At 45.5% G+C, this 15,558-nt stretch overlaps 1 protein-coding gene across 1 annotated transcript in view; it reads right to left on the bottom strand.

Annotated features, from left to right (window-relative positions):
* Positions 1-1,408: 1,408 nt before the first annotated feature.
* The window catches only part of LRIG1 (leucine rich repeats and immunoglobulin like domains 1), a 122,543-nt gene continuing 108,393 nt past the window's right edge, over positions 1,409-15,558 (bottom strand). The window contains exons 12-19 of the mRNA XM_033141261.1: positions 13,634-13,797; positions 9,827-10,144; positions 8,444-8,725; positions 7,242-7,661; positions 5,531-5,656; positions 4,357-4,500; positions 2,670-2,972; positions 1,409-1,646 (exon numbers count right to left, since the gene is read on the bottom strand). Coding sequence (XP_032997152.1) covers positions 1,462-1,646; positions 2,670-2,972; positions 4,357-4,500; positions 5,531-5,656; positions 7,242-7,661; positions 8,444-8,725; positions 9,827-10,144; positions 13,634-13,797 — 1,942 coding nt within the window. The 3' untranslated portion in view covers positions 1,409-1,461. The remainder of the gene's footprint in view (positions 1,647-2,669; positions 2,973-4,356; positions 4,501-5,530; positions 5,657-7,241; positions 7,662-8,443; positions 8,726-9,826; positions 10,145-13,633; positions 13,798-15,558) is intronic.

Below are 15,558 nucleotides of genomic sequence, written 5' to 3'. Positions count from 1 at the left end.
GGCATAGGCAAACTCGGCCTTCCAAGTTTTTGGACTACAATTCCCATCATCCCTGACCACTGGTCCTGTTAGCTAGGGATCATGGGAGTTGTAGTCCCAAAACAGCTGGAGGGCAGAGTTTGCCTATGTCTGCACTAGTGCAATGAACAGTTTGCATTTAGATAGGCACACAAACGTTGCAATCCTGCAGAGGGAAAGGGCTGTAGCTTGGCGGCAGAGGATCTGTTTTGCTTATAAGAAGGACCCAGGTTCCATCCCTGGCATCTTCAGGTAGGGCTGGGAGTGACCCTTTTCTGAAGTGCCGGGAAGCCACTCCCAGTCAGTGTAAACAGGACTGAGCTAGGTCTGCCTCAGGTAGGAGGCAGCTGCTTACATTCCTCCAAGGCTGTGTGCATGCTAACATTTGTTTGAAGTCAATGGGATGTGTGTGTCTGCATCCCGGCATTTACAACAGGAGCTAGGATGTAGAAAGAACTTGCAGCCCTCTTCTCCCTTCACAAGCCCGATTGCACGGCATGGGAACCGCACCAAAGTACATCTGTTTAATAATGGTACCCACACTCTTGTCTAACTCCCTTTTGTTTCAAGGAACGTATTCTTCGGACGTTCCCGGGGCACTTTTGCACCACCTCTGCCTAAGCAATGCTAAAGCAACAGAGCTGAGTTTAATAAAACATCTGAGGCAACAATCCTGCACATTTACCTGGGAGCAAGCCCCACTGAACTCAGTAGGGCTTGCTTCTGAGTAGACAAAGGATTGTGCTGTAAGTGCAATATTTCTAAGGGGGTATTTCAACTAGCAAACCAATTCAGTACTTGCTATTAAAAGGGGGGGGGGGATTTCACAAACAAGGTCTTGTTCCAGTAAGAAAAATGTATGAGTCTGTTCTTTTTTCACCTAAGGCACCAGAATGATTGGGGAATTTAAAAACAACACAAAACAGAACACAGAAACCTAACAGCAACCTTCTAAGCGAGAAAAACCTTGTATGTTGTCATTGTATAAGTTCACTCAGTTCCATCATGCACCAAGGAATAAAATAACCTCTGTTAAAAGATATAATATATATAGATTTTTATATATGAAAACTCTTATGTACAATTTTGTTATCAAATACTTTTCACTTTACACAAGAACCTTTTGCATTTCTGTGCTTTGTAATGCAAGCCAGCGTGTGAGCCACAGATATTTCCAGGAAAGTTCTGACACTATGTACAAGCGGGTGCTGCGTTGATAAGACTTCGTTCCCCCACGCAAGCTTGCTTCTTATACCTCATCTTGTTTCCTGTCTTTCTCTCCCCCCCCCCCCAATTCTTCGAGGAGCTATCAGTTCAGAACTTGAGGTAGAAGTAGCCTAGATAATTTCGTGCAAAAAAAGAAATTCTGTAGGGGTGTGTGTGTGTGTGTTGCTCCATTTTAATTTGCACATAGCAGTTTTTCCTCAGTCTGTTGCAATCTTTTCAGTGGCTCAATTCATGAAGGGAGTCGCGTGACCTTGGCAAGTGTCCGTTGGAGAGAAGCGCCTGCTTGGCTTCACTCTCTGATAACGATAGTTCAGCAGTTCCTTTCAGATGCCTCAGTGAGCCTTCAGAAGGCAGTAGAAAGCCACAAGGTTCCAAAGATTTCGCTAAAGGCTGTGAAGAACCTGTTAAAAAAAAAAAAAACCCTCCACTGTTAGCTCTCTCACACACATTCAGTACACGCATCAGCACATCTAGACCTAAACCAAACTTAATTTAAAAGTAATTTTTAGTAACAAACGCCCGTAAATCTCTAGTTTAGACTTTTTGCCTCCACAACTATTTGCATTTGTTGGGAGCTGTAAGCAGAGATTCAGCTTCATCTCTCGGCTTTCACGTGATGCAGGATGGTTTGCCAATTTAGAACACGCCCCACAATTCCCTGCAAGTGTTTCCGGGAAGCGAGCTCCGTTCCAGACTGGATGCTAGACTCAAAAAGGCCACCCTCGGTTCAGAATGCACCCCAGGTTCTTTGGTGACGTTGCAGGGACGCAGCCACTGTCTTCTTATTTTAGGCACTTCTCTCCCGTGCCTCCCAACCAGCAATGTTCTGGATGCTCCTCCACCCCGCAAGATTCCAAGCTACAAGACTGGAGTGTCCTGGTTTTGTGTCATGTTATATTTCCACAAAAGGTCCAGTGGAAATGTATTTGGGGCTGCTTGCCTGCCGGCCTGCATGACTCCACAACCCAAGTTGTATATAGGAACGCGACTCTTAAAAGTGAATCGTTTGCAAGAGCAGTATGGGCGTATAAGAATTAAGCCTAAAGAACCATTACATCCATTTTCCAAAACCTTAACAGGTAGGTGCAATTTACTAGAGGAGGGGTAGAGAACCTGTGGGCTTTCCAGATGTTGCTGGATACCAGTTCCCATCAATTCTGATTACTGGCCATGCTGACTAGGGCTGGAGTTCAACAACATCTGGAGGGTCACAGGTGTTTCCATCCCTTTACTGGAGCACCTGGAAAAGTATCAATAGAATTGTAAAATTGGAAGAGACAATGAGGGTCATCTGGCCCAACCCCATGCAATGCAGGAACCTTTTTGCCCAACGTGGGTTTGAACCCACGACCCTGAGATTAGGAGTCTCGTGCTCTACCGACTGTAATAGCAGGCATGTCGAAGAGATTAAAACATGCACGCACCTTTGCTGTCCAGCTGAGGCAGTGTGCCTGGGCTAGCAGCTGGCATCCTGTCGTGATTACTGGGGTAGATGGTACTGCTGCCATCTGATTTTCTGCTGCTTGCGCTCCCGTTGCACTTTAGAGGACCTTGGCGGTTAGCAGCAGGTATGCTGTCCTGCCTGCTGGACTCTTTGCTTTTGGAAGCATTTGGAGGCACAGTCTCTGTAGGCAGAGGGCCATAGTCTGGATCCTTGGGGTAAATTGTGACGCTCATGCCGTCAGTGCTCCCACTGCAATCAGTACACACCACTGGCAAGCTGTAGCCTGGAGGGAGAAAAGGCAGGTGGTTATTGTTTTCTTTAAAGCAACAATGACTTTGAATTTTGGGGTAATGATGCTTCAGACAGAATAGGCAATGGTGGCTTCACTGACTGACTTGTCTTATTATATGCCCTTTCGTTCCTCACCATAGCTAGGTTTAGGCATATGCTGTAATTCTGAAAGCTAAGCTTCTTAGGATGCTAAATTACTTTCAACAAAAAGCAAGCCTCTACCCCTCATGATGGCAAATGCTATGAAGTTACTGCTCTAGTAAAATATCAGAAGCCGGGGCGGGGGGGGGGGGGAGTTACTGAGTAAAATTTGCACAGTTCAAAGACGGGATTCGCAATACTCTGGACGGTTTCTTGCCTCTCCTTTTAAATTACAAAGAATAAACCATGTGTTGCACTTAATTTTCAAAACAGCACATGTTGCAGAACCCAGCTTTTTGTGAAGCAAAATGTGGATGGCCTTAATGCAAATGCATCATCTCCATCACAGCACAAGAAAGGAAATAGATGCTGATTCAGGAACTTGGTTCTCTGGTGGTCAGATAAAAAAAGTAGAGGAAGGGCATGATGTGAAGCAGGGAAACACCAGTCCTCCACCTGCCCGCTGCTTTTCCACTGCTCCTCTTCTTTTGCTGATTTTTCCCCCTCAAGGGGGAATTAAATATATGCGTTTAGAAGAGAAGGGACTGCAAGAGGGGAAATTTGTACGCAGGATAAGTCTTAAGCACCCTGCCTCCTACCCACAACTGCTCTGCCCATTTCTGCCATTTTGCTGCTCTTCAGAGGAGACCTAAATCTTTGCCAATATATAATGCATGTTTACATTTTTATTTGTTTGCAGTTCAACTGTGACCTATTTATTAGGTAGACAATCACGGGCCGATACAACCTTGTGTGCTGTTGTGGACAGCAAACTTGAGAATTACACTTAAAGAGTTCGGCACAGCCCAGAATCTGATTATCCTTGCCAAGGAGAAGTGAGTCAATAAAAGGTATTATTGAGCCATTCTGGATTACAGCCTTTACAGAGACTCTCTCATGCCACTGTCACTGAAAGGGGCAGGACCCACAAATAGGCATGAGGAATAATCTTATATAGCTCCTTACTCATTTTGGTGAGTAACTCCCTAAACAATTCATGCTCTCTAGATTCTACCCAGCATTCACAACTGCTACTTGTGAATGAAGGTGGCATGAAAATCTAGTTGGAAACCAGGAAAAGTGGGGTTTTAAATGAAGTGTGTATATAACTGTTTCAATAAATATAAAAAAAAAATTCCCTGAATGTCTAAGAAAAGGCTGCTTTGATGTGCTGGTGGTCTTTATTAAAGTGAATTTTCCAAAATGCTTTCGCAGATTCATAATAGGTTCCATACCTGTCTTATCTACAACGAGTGCCCTGTCAGCTATATCATCTCCTTTCCAAACTTCTTTACTGTAACCTAAGCAGAGCTTTGGCTGCCGGTAAACAGGGTGAGCATCGACTTCTGCATCTCGTGCTGCATCGGTCTGGCAAACCCCTGGAACAAAATGACCAGATATACAAATACTTGCAGATAAGAAAGATAAATACATTAGCTGTCCAAATCTATGGAAAGGGGAAACCAGAGGTCAACAAAACTGGTGTGGCTCCCTCAGTTTGCCTTTGTGTCCATGGGCCGAGGAGAGGATAAGTGGACACCCATCCCTGCCAGCAAAGCTGCTGTCATTTTTCATCTGTATTATTTACAAATAGTGATCCTCTCTAATATGTATACAGTTATGACAAATCAATCCCAAACTCCTTTTAAAAAAAAAAAACTCCCCTATAAGTAGACATGCTGGACCTGCAAACGTTTCAGTGGAACTAAATTTTTCCAATCTAGGGTCCAACAGAATACTCAGGTGTGAACTCCCGAAAGGTCAGTTTGGTGCTGAAACATCTCCATGAACGCAGAGTGAAAGCTAGTGTAGCTGGGAACATCTGCTTAGGAAGTCATAGTTTGGTCATCTTTATCTGTAACCTGAATTGTATGTTTATAAAAATTATAGGAGCTCTTCGATGTCTATACTACTACTAATGAAGTATGTCTTACGTGCTCCAATAGTTCTTCATGCAGAAAAGTAGCAGTTTTGAGAAAGGTTTTTAGCCTAGCTCTGCCCTTGGTATGTAGCTAGCTCTCTATGTGCAGGAATGTTTGTCGTACGAGAACACCCCAAAATTCACCCCCCAACCTTAAGTCTGAAATGGGACAGTCCAGGAAGGACTTGACCATGTAATTTCAGTTGAATGCGCAGATAGTCCCTTAAGACTACAATTCTATACCCGTTTACCCGAGATTAAATTCAATTAAACTCAGTGGGCTAAGTGGACAGACATATATCATAGGGGTGACAAACTTTTGGCCCACAAAAAGTGGTTAGACTCCAGCTCCCATCAGCCTCAGTCAGCATGGCCAATGGTCAGGGATGATGGAAGCTGTAATCCAGCAAATACTTGTAGGACCTCCCTGCGTTATAAGAGAAGCAAAAGGAGTACAGTGTTGCCAGACAGCGGAGTTCCTTCCATACCATTGCTCTGTATGTGTCCATTGGGCTGCTGGCCATTTTCCACCCTGGCCACCGCTTCTTGCCGTTCTGAAAGTGTCCCTTGGGAAGACAGATAGCTTGGCACATCAGGTGGCACAATGGTTTCATCTGGAAATACAGGGAAAGGAGACAAAAGCGAAGGGCCAGCGTTAGAGCACCAGATTGGCGTTGAAACTAGAGAAAAGACTAGATCTGGACACTGTTTGTGCACTTGGTTACACTCCATCTTAGAACCAGGCTATTCAGGAGCCGTCTGATCAAGTCTGGGAGACAACATAGGAGGACTTATTTTGCTCTTTGAATGAAAATTTGCCCTTGGTCCTCTTTAGAGATTTAGTATCTGCAGAGAACAGTATTCTAGAAACATATCTGGTACCCTGGTGCTCCCCCAAATCACTTTTATGCTCACACTTTTTTGCTCTTGTTAAATCTTCCAGCTGTTCTCTGACTGAACAGATTCTAACATTTCATCACAGGGAATATCTCCAAGCTCCTCAGCCTAATTTTTTTTTTTTTACTCAGCAATATCAGCACAAGCTAAGTATAGGAAACTTGTTTTGTTTTCAAGCTTCCCATAGGAATCTGACTAGCCATTGCTGGGAAAAGGATGCTGGTCTGGCAATGCCTTTGGTCTGATTCAGTAAGAGTCTCGTGTTCTTAAGTCACTGAGATATTCCCACTACTTTAGTTCAAAAGAGGGCATGCAGTTAGCTTTACCTGCTGGCTCAATCATAGCCCACAAAAACAGCTGACGAGCACTCGGCGAATATGTCAGAGAACAAGATGTGTCTCCCTTCAAAACCTAGCAGGCCTTCTTATGTGGGGATCGTGTTTCAAGAGCTGGAGCTCTTGCCAGAGCCAAAAAGTTTTATTACAGATCATGCAGCCAGCACCTTATTTCTGCTGATTTCATTCTAGAGTGTACCAGCACAGTTCTAAAATGTGTGTCATGTGTCATTGTTTCTCAAGTGGCTCCTGGATGGTGCAGCCTTCACTTCTGAGAAGCACCTCCCTTTCGGTTGACAGGCATGGCCTCCAGGAAGAGCTCCCAGAAGGGCCTTGCCCGGCTAGCTGACAGCAACTTTCTGGCAGTGCTTGTATCTGAGCTGTTGCAACACTGCTTTTGAGTTTTCACTTGAGCAGCTTGTTTCCTTGGTACCATTTCAGGCAGGAACTTGACCGCAGCTGCAGTTGTGCCACAACTCCAAAAAGCTGGCAGATAAGAACTTTGCATGTTTTATCATTCGCGTTTGCTTTTTTGCATTTATGATGCTAATTTTTGTTGGTGTGCCACCCAGAAACCCAACAAGATTAAAAGAAGTCTGAGCATGCTTTAATAAACAAACAAACAAACTGGGTGTTCTGGAGGAGAGACAGACACCCAAGAACATTTAGGGAAATGCTGGGCGTTTAGCCAAACGACAGGTAAAAAAAAGTAAAAAAATGCTGGCAGTACAAGGGACTATGTTCTGGGTTTGCAAAATTCCTGGGCAGTATAAAGAGGCGTGAGAACCAGGACCCTGCCTGTAAACCATGCAAACGGTGAACAATTCCACTTGGGATACCTGGAAGCACTCTCTGTATCTGCAGTAAAGTAAGCCAGCTATGAATGCTGGCTACATGACAGGGGGGACTTCAAAAACTAGCCCCTTTCGATATGTTTCTGGTTACCAAAAAAAGATTCCTGGCCTACCTGTGTTTGTGACACTGTATTCTTCGCTCTTCTTCCTGGTTTGATAGATGATGCACACCCAAACCAGAGACGTCAACACAATGCTGCAGACCACAGCAATAATGATGATCCCAACGGTGGTGCCGTCTTTTCGGCAGCCAAGCAAGGGCAGCACGCTCACTTGGCTGTGCGCCCGTTCAGTCCCAACAGTGTTCGATATCTCACAGGTGTATTTCCCGGCATCTTCCATCACAACGTTCCGGACAATAAGCAGCTGTTTGCCTGGGGTAAAGTGATGCCTTTCAGTGACCAACAGAGAATGATCGCCCTTCAGCCATGTAATGCGTGGAGGGGGACTTCCTGTCGCTTTGCACTGCAGGACCACAGTTTCGCCCACAGATACAACACGATCTTCCAGTGGGTGAACCAAGCTCGGAGTCTCTGTAGGGATCCATAGAGAGAGATGTCAAGCCTACAGAAGATTCATGCTACGGGGCTAAGCCTCTCGACTTAACAGCACAGTTATGAAACGAAGGCTTTGGGCAACACGATGTTCTTTAAGAAACCTGAACTCACTCAGTTCTGGGCTGCCTTTCTGCCTTTCCTTGCAACAAATAGTAACGGCTGAGGTATACCTCTCAATAAACTCTCCATGGTAAGGAAAGAGAGTTTCCACTTTCCCCCAATAAATATTCAGCTACAGGTGTATGTGTGCGCATCTAAGTATATGCAAACATGACAGATTCAAAAAGGCTGCAATAATAGCACCACAACTCTCTTCCCACCTAGCCCCAAAATAAAATAAAAGCACGATACTATACATCAGCCAGGTTACAAGCCTAACAGCAGGGAACTGGCAGTGATATAGCAGCGGAAACGTCCGAGACTTCTGGTATTGTAACTTTCAGGCTTCTGGTGTATTGATACATGTCTCCAAGGTTCTATATTCCAAGGAAACCAAACTTGTTTTCTGATAAATACTGTCCAAAACCCCCAGGCCCCAGCCTACAAATTCTTATAACCCTATTTTATCATCCTCTGCCCATCCCAAACAGAGTTAACTTGGGTCCTCTCTGCTGTCACTATCTACGCCCATCCATCATTGACAATGGTGTCTTAAAACAACAGAACTTTGAACTTTCTAAAGGGACATCAATATAAAATTAGTGCATCTGCAATGAATTGCCCAGACTTCCCCTCCCAAAGGAAGGAAATTTCCTTACCTAGCACAGTCAGGGTAGCATTTGCTGACACAGAACCAGCAGAATTCTGAGCAGTGCAGCTGTAAATCCCCATATCCTCTATCTTCACGTCCGTGATGAAGAAGACATCATCGTCAGGCATGACGTGCATCCGGCGCTCGCGAGCTGCAGGGAAGTCAGTGCCTCCATCTTTCTGCCAAGCAATCTCTGGGGTTGGGTGACCTTCGGCAGCGCATTCCAACCGGGCTGTTGTCCCTGTCCGGGCTGCAATGTCATGGGGAGTTTTGAGGAACGACGGCAACACTGTGAGGGACAGGAAGAATGAGAGTAGCAAAGATTCTTGGAAGAACAGCAGCCATCATGCTTCCAATGTTAGAATTTAAAATCTATCCAGCGTCGTTGTTGGCACCTGTCTGTCTCTATTGAGAGACAATGGAGTGCGCCTCCGGGAATGGAGTCAAACCACCGCGTTAGCAGTGCCGAAGCAACCTCCCCAGGGCGCAAGCCCAGACAGTGTGTATGGTGGTCCTAGGCTGCCCAGATGCCCAAACCACCCTTTCAACGTCGGTGATGTAATCCAAAGAAAAGCAGAGCAATAGGTTTGGCACCAGCTTGGCTGTAGGAGTTGCCAGAAGGAGGCGTAAAAAGCCCCATCCAACCATCTTAGAGCCTCCACTCTGGATTTGTGTAGGGTTTGCCTTTTCTTCTCCCCAAAATATCCTGTAAGGCAGTGGAGGCTTAGGATCAGAGTTTTCCTTCTCCTAGATCAGCTACCTGCCCAGGATGACAAGCCTCTCTCCCCCCCCCTCCAGCATGTGCAGAAACCACCACCTTAACCATGGCACCCATTATCGGACTCATCTGCACAATCCACCAGAGCCTGTCTTTGGATGCAGGGGAAGTCCCTAACTCACTGAGGGTTTGGGACCCATCGGTTACCCTCATTTGGTTTAGCTGGCCAGTCGAAACTGCTCCTGGGGTGTGGTCACTGTTGCATGCTGACAACTTCTAGGAGTCATGGGTGAGAGCTGAGTGCAGGGTGGGGACCAAAGGTGAACAAGCTACCTCCAAAAGGAATACGACATGTAATACTTGTCAGGGAAGGATGCAAACTATGGTTTATAGAAGCATCCTGATGCATTTTGAGTCATTGCCATAGCTGTCAAGTTTTCCCTTTTCTTGTGAGGAATCCTATTCGGCATAATGGAATTTCCCTTAAAAAAAGGGAGAACTTGACAGCTATGGTCATTGCTCTTCTTCGGGGCATTAGTTTTTTAAACAAAGGCTGACCTGCCCTTTGGGCATGTGTGCTCTCCCTCTTTTTTGTCACCATGCTTTAAAATTAATCTCCAAAATTTTAGATGGTTATGTAATTTTAGCCCTAGCTATGAAATTCTTACTCACCATTCACTGTGAGCTGAGCTTTGTGAGAATAGGTAGAACCAAAATGGTTGGTGATGATGCACTGGTAGCACCCCTTGTGGTTGAAAGAGACATGGCGCAGGTGCAGAATGGTGGTGAACCACACCACACCATCTCTGGTCCGGACATGGGCAAAGTTCTCCATCTCGGCATGGTGCAGAATTTCATTGTCCTTCTTCCAGGCAAAGGTCATGGGGGAACTACTGCTGCTGACTGCCGAGCAGGTGAAGCGGATGCTCTTGCCAAGAACGGCCATTGTAGTTTCCGGCTCAACGATAATTTTGGGCTTGGGGAAATCCTCTGAGAAAAGAAAACAGAACGCCAAAGCATTTTCGGTTTAGAAAGATGCCGTGGCCACGGGGCATTCAAATTTCAACATACTTCCCAAGGTGTTAGGAGTCAGTTTTCCTATGCAGAAGAGCGCTAAGGAAAGCTGTTCTTTATCCAATTCCTGGCCGTACGATTCAAATGCAGCAAAATGCTCTACACCTATAAATAATACGAGCCTGGGCGGTTGCATATTTAGTGTTTTCCGATTGTAGTCTCACTTTATCGTAATTATAAACTGAACAATTCTCGGGTTTATGGAAACCTGTGGATTGCCTGTTTGCATAAATGAAGAAATAGGCAGCACCCAAAATACCAGAAGGAATACCAAAGCAAATCTTCCGAATGCAGGGCTGGTGCATGGAATAACCTGGCGTGAGCTAGATATAATACCAAATGGGAGACATATGGCAAAAAGGATTGCCATAAATCCTTTGGGTGAAAGGAGAAACCAATGATTTCTACTGACTTACAACTGAACCATCTGGCCAATTTATTTTAGGAAGGGGGCGGGGAAATTCCAAGGTATGCAGAATATATATATATATATATATATATATATATATATATGCACCACCTTATTTCCATCTTCCGTCAGCTGGTCCCTGAGAGATGCCCTCCAAGTGCTGCTACCACAGACTGACAATGTTAATTTGTTAAGAGTTACAGCAACTGTTGCAATTAATGTCACCAGTGACAAGTGCTGACAGGCAGGATAGCATCCTGGCACAAAGACGTCGGAGGAATGGCAGATGTAGCTGGTTGTCACCCTTCCAAGGCAAAGAGGCTTCTGCTCTTGAGGCCTGACATTGAGGGCTATTTGGTTTAGCAGAGTTCCAAGCAGCTTAATTTATTAGTCACACAAAAGGCATCTCTGATTTCAACGTGGAACGTTTCCCCCCACCCCAAAAAACACAGCCATTACCAATGGAATGGAGAAACTCAATGGGCAGATTAAATCTGAATGGGATTCAGTGGCGAAGAAAGAAAGAGGTTTGGAATGCCAACGTATTGCATTATTAAAGGCAGCCTGAGAGCAATTCCGAAAGATGGAGAAAGCACATGGTACAGTTTCCCCCTTCCTAAACAGTAGGAGTGTGGACTCCAGCGCTCTTCCAAGATAGCCAGCATTCAAGAATGATGGGTGTTGCAGTCCAATATTGATAGGAAAGGCCAGTTTTCCCACTCCAGCTGCATTACTTCAGATTGCAAGTGGCTCTGCTGCATAGTGTGTGTGTGTGTGGAGGAGGGGACCCCCCCCCAAAGGCTGGCATGTCAGAAGGAAAGCCTTTCATCTAGCCTTCTCCATGACATAATCGATCACACAGTATTTTTTGTGCGTCCGAGTTTGCCCCGTGGGAACAATACAAAAGAAAATAAGATTACAGAGCTCACAATGACGTCGGCGTCCAAATACCTGAACAGGTGTGATAAAAGGTGATTTTAAGATTCACCAACACCAGTGGAAGAAAAGCAACAAGCCACTCATGTGAAGGGATGCAGAAAACTGGCATAGGGCGTGCTCTCTTTCTTGTTGCCTTCACCCCTAACTGTTGAGAACAGCTGGACAATGGAAGAGACTACTCAGATAATTTGTGGAATCTCCATCCAAGGATTCAATTTTTTTTTTTCTTTTTTAAGGCATTGCTGGATGAAGACCCGCTGAAATGGTTTGACTTGGGAGCCAAGGGAGGCGGGGAAGCCTGCTACTGAAGAGGGAGCAGATTGGGTTACTCTCAAAATCCCTCTCTACTTCGTAATTGAATTAACATCAGTCTGGCAAGTCGGGGGCAGATCAGCTATGAAATGCAGCAAATGCCACACGCAGACAGGCAAATGGTCAGTACAGTTCAATATAGTAACACTGACTTGTAATAGAAGCCTCAGGTGGAGTGGAGAAAAAAACCTGCCTGCCCATTCACCCTCTGGCATGTGGTCCCAGCTTCTTAGACTCTCTTAACACTATTTCCCAATTTATCTTCTCCCTCTCTCTCCCCCAGCTCCCACCAGTTAGAGCAATCCTGGCTGTTGCTGCTGAGCCAGGCATTGTGCCAGAACTACGTCGGTCTGGGTTTGCCAGGGCTGAGAGCATAAGGCTGCCTGTATTGTTGAGAAGTGGAGATCTATATTAACCCACATTCTCCAACCTGGTTCCCTTCAAATGTTTTCGACTACCAACTGCTACCAGCCCGACCTAGCACAGCCGTGCTGTTCTTAGTCCAAAACATGTGGAGGACACCAGCTTGGGAAAGGCTATGGCAGGACCTTTGCTCTTGGGTTTGGGAAGCATAACAGTAACATCTCATTTACGTTCTTATTCATGGCTTGGTTTCCTAATCCAAGTGCTGCTGCAGAGAGTGACCTTAACTTCATGCAGTAAACAAGGTGGGGCCACAGCCATTGGTTGCTATGGGTGGGTAGAACTGTAGCATTATCTGAGCTGCTGCCTATGGATTTCCTAATCAGCTTTAATACACACGCACAGCTGGAGGATGAGATCATCTGAGCAGATGAGATGTTCCTGTGTTCTGAGCAGGTGTCTGTGTATTTGCGCCTATCTGATTGCAGAGTACAATATGGACATACTCCAACAAGGATGATGAATGGGGCTTTCAACAAAAGTGGAGAGATCCTCCTGAAGCTGCTATTCTCCATGCAAAGCTAGAAATGCCCAACAAATCGCAACAGCTTGAATTCTACTTCAGTAAACAAGCTGAACAGAGGGAAATGTTTCGGGGAGAACGCATGACCCGTTCGGTTTAAGAGCAGGAAAGTATGAACAACTGCGACTTTGGCTGTGGCTCTACGCTTTTAAACTATTCCATTTTAAAAGACAAAAAAACACCAAGCACGTGTGTATTCAGCTGTTCTCTATTTGCCACGCTGGTTCGCAATCTTTCCCTGAAGCAGCAGCAGCAGCAATGAAAAGGCTCAGAGAAGGACTATTCAGGAGAAAAGTGTTAACACGACGTCAGCTAGCTTGAGTGAACATTCCTCCTACAGACACATTGAAGGTCTACTTGTGCTGCTGAAAGGGTGGGGTGGGGGGTTGGGGATGAAGGTAGTGCAAAATAATAATTCCCAAAGCTGAAGAGACACGATGAAAATTGTATGCCCAGGCAATTGCTGTCCCATGAAAACTAGATTGAAATGGAGGAGACACTCGGGAATGCCTAAAGTCGCTCTCTACCACTTCTACCAAAAACTTCCCCATGTCTTATTAATGCCCCCCCCCCCTTTGGGAATCGCTGCTCCAGATACATGCTGCTACACACTGCCATTTTAAGTGCAGTTCTGATATAAACCCAGCTCTGCCCAGTGAAGAATTTAAATCCTATGTATGCCCCACTCCACTGCATACAGAAGAACAAGCTAGCTGGCCACAAAATATACAAACATTCCTGCGTCAGGGCTTGCCCTCCAAAGCAACCTCAAGATTACCAAGCTACGGCCAAGACTTACCACACACAAAACTTTCTGCAGCCACATCGAAAATGCTTCTGCCCTTTAATGACTCTGGGTGGGCGCAGGTAGCTTCCACAAACGGCTGCAGTTCCTTGTTGGTTAACCACTGCGGCAACCATTTCAGCTGACAATCACACAGGAAGCTCTCGCTGTTTATGCGGCTAGAGGGAAGCAAACAAAATGCAAAAGGGGGGGGGGAGTCTCCTGTGAAACTTGAAAGGGAATTTTAATGCGAACGGCAACCCAGATACTGACAAACGAAATAATAACGGCTGCTAATAGGGCAGCCTTCCTGTCTTATATATACAGTGGTACCTCGAGTTACAAATGCCTCAGGTTACAAATGCCTCAGGTTACAAACTCCGCTAACCTAGAAGAGTTACCTCAAGTTCAGAACTTTGCCCCAGGGTGAAAACGGAACTCGTGTGCTGGCGGTGCAGCAGCAGCAAGAGGCCCCATTAGCGAAAGCACGCCTCTAGTTAAGAACAGTTTCAGGTTAAGAACGGACCTCCGGAATGAATTAAGTACTTAACTAGAGGTACCACTGTACACTGATCCCAAAGAAATCCCAGGCAACAGAATGGTGGAGAGTGTCTGTTGGTGGTATAGTAGACAAAACGTTGGCCTTGAGCTGAGCATTCAGGGTGAAGAGCAGGGGAATTATATGAGACATTAATCTGACCCCGCACATGACCTTTATAATAGCTGCTTGCCTTGTCACCCAGGGTGAGTATTAATTCCCCGCAGGTGATCAACCCTTTTTTAAACCGGAGAAGGAATTGTTATTTGTTTCTTTCAGGTCATTCTGTGCTGCAAAGGACTACATTAGTATACGTGAACTAGGGGGGGGGGAAGGCTAATAGCTTTTAACTTGCTTGCTAGCCCCCTATGAGAGGCAATATCTATCTGTGTAAGGCAGATATACCATCTGTCTTAATAGAGAGTAAGCGCATTGTAAAAGTCCTTTGTGGGGAGGGAGGAAGCTATCACCACATCTTGTGGCCGCAAATTCTGAAAGCTACGTTGCTTCTTTTCAGGTCTAGGGACATGGCGACATGGCTACTGCTATTTCGTCAAATGGAAGCAAGCAATTACCAGAATATCATGATGAGCGCCTCTCTAAACTATGTTATAAGTGAAATGACATCTAATGGAAAAGTTCTTGGTTGGTACAATTCACAAGATCTTGGACAGGTACTTTGGCCACCTCCAGTACTTTGGCCACCTCATGAGAAGAGAAGACTCCCTGGAAAAGACCCTGATGTTGGGAAAGATGGAGGGCACAAGGAGAAGGGGACGACAAAGGATGAGATGGTTGGACAGTATTCTCGAAGCTACTAACATGAGTTTGGCCAAACTGCGGGAGGCAGTGAAGGATAGGCGTGCCTGGCGTGCGCTGGTCCATGGGGTCACGAAGAGTCGGACACGACTGAACGACTGAACAACAACAACAACGGACAGGTGCATGCACCTCTCCCCCACATGTTCACCTGGAAAGTGAGCTAATAAATTTAGATCCTGGACAACTAATATTGCTTGAACATATGGTAGAGCATAAAGCAGCATATTAACATTGGAAGGGGGGAGCCGTTTTGGAGATTATCATGAGACAGGATGTTTGCCAATGTACTAAACAAGATCCCACTGATGCAGCTGAAGTGTTAGATCTGCTAACATAATTTTCCCATCCCTGAGAATAAGTGGGCACATGGATCAAATTTGAAACCTGCTTATCACTGAAATGTCAGCATACCCGAAATGTAGTTATAAAAGGAGAGACTGGTTTGCCACCAGAAATGAAGTAAGTCACTGAATGCTCTGTAAGGCCTGGGAAAAGGAGCCTAGATTTCCTGAACGGAGATGGATAAGGGCACAGATGCAGCCCAATGAAAGGACTGCTGAGAAGATCCTGTTTCACTCGT

This window comes from Lacerta agilis, chromosome 2 (genome assembly GCF_009819535.1).
Source record: "Lacerta agilis isolate rLacAgi1 chromosome 2, rLacAgi1.pri, whole genome shotgun sequence".
In the NCBI taxonomy this organism is placed as follows: Eukaryota; Metazoa; Chordata; class Lepidosauria; order Squamata; family Lacertidae; genus Lacerta; species Lacerta agilis.
The sequence above is the reverse complement of the archived record's forward strand: the minus strand, read 5'-3'. Positions and strand labels throughout refer to the sequence as shown.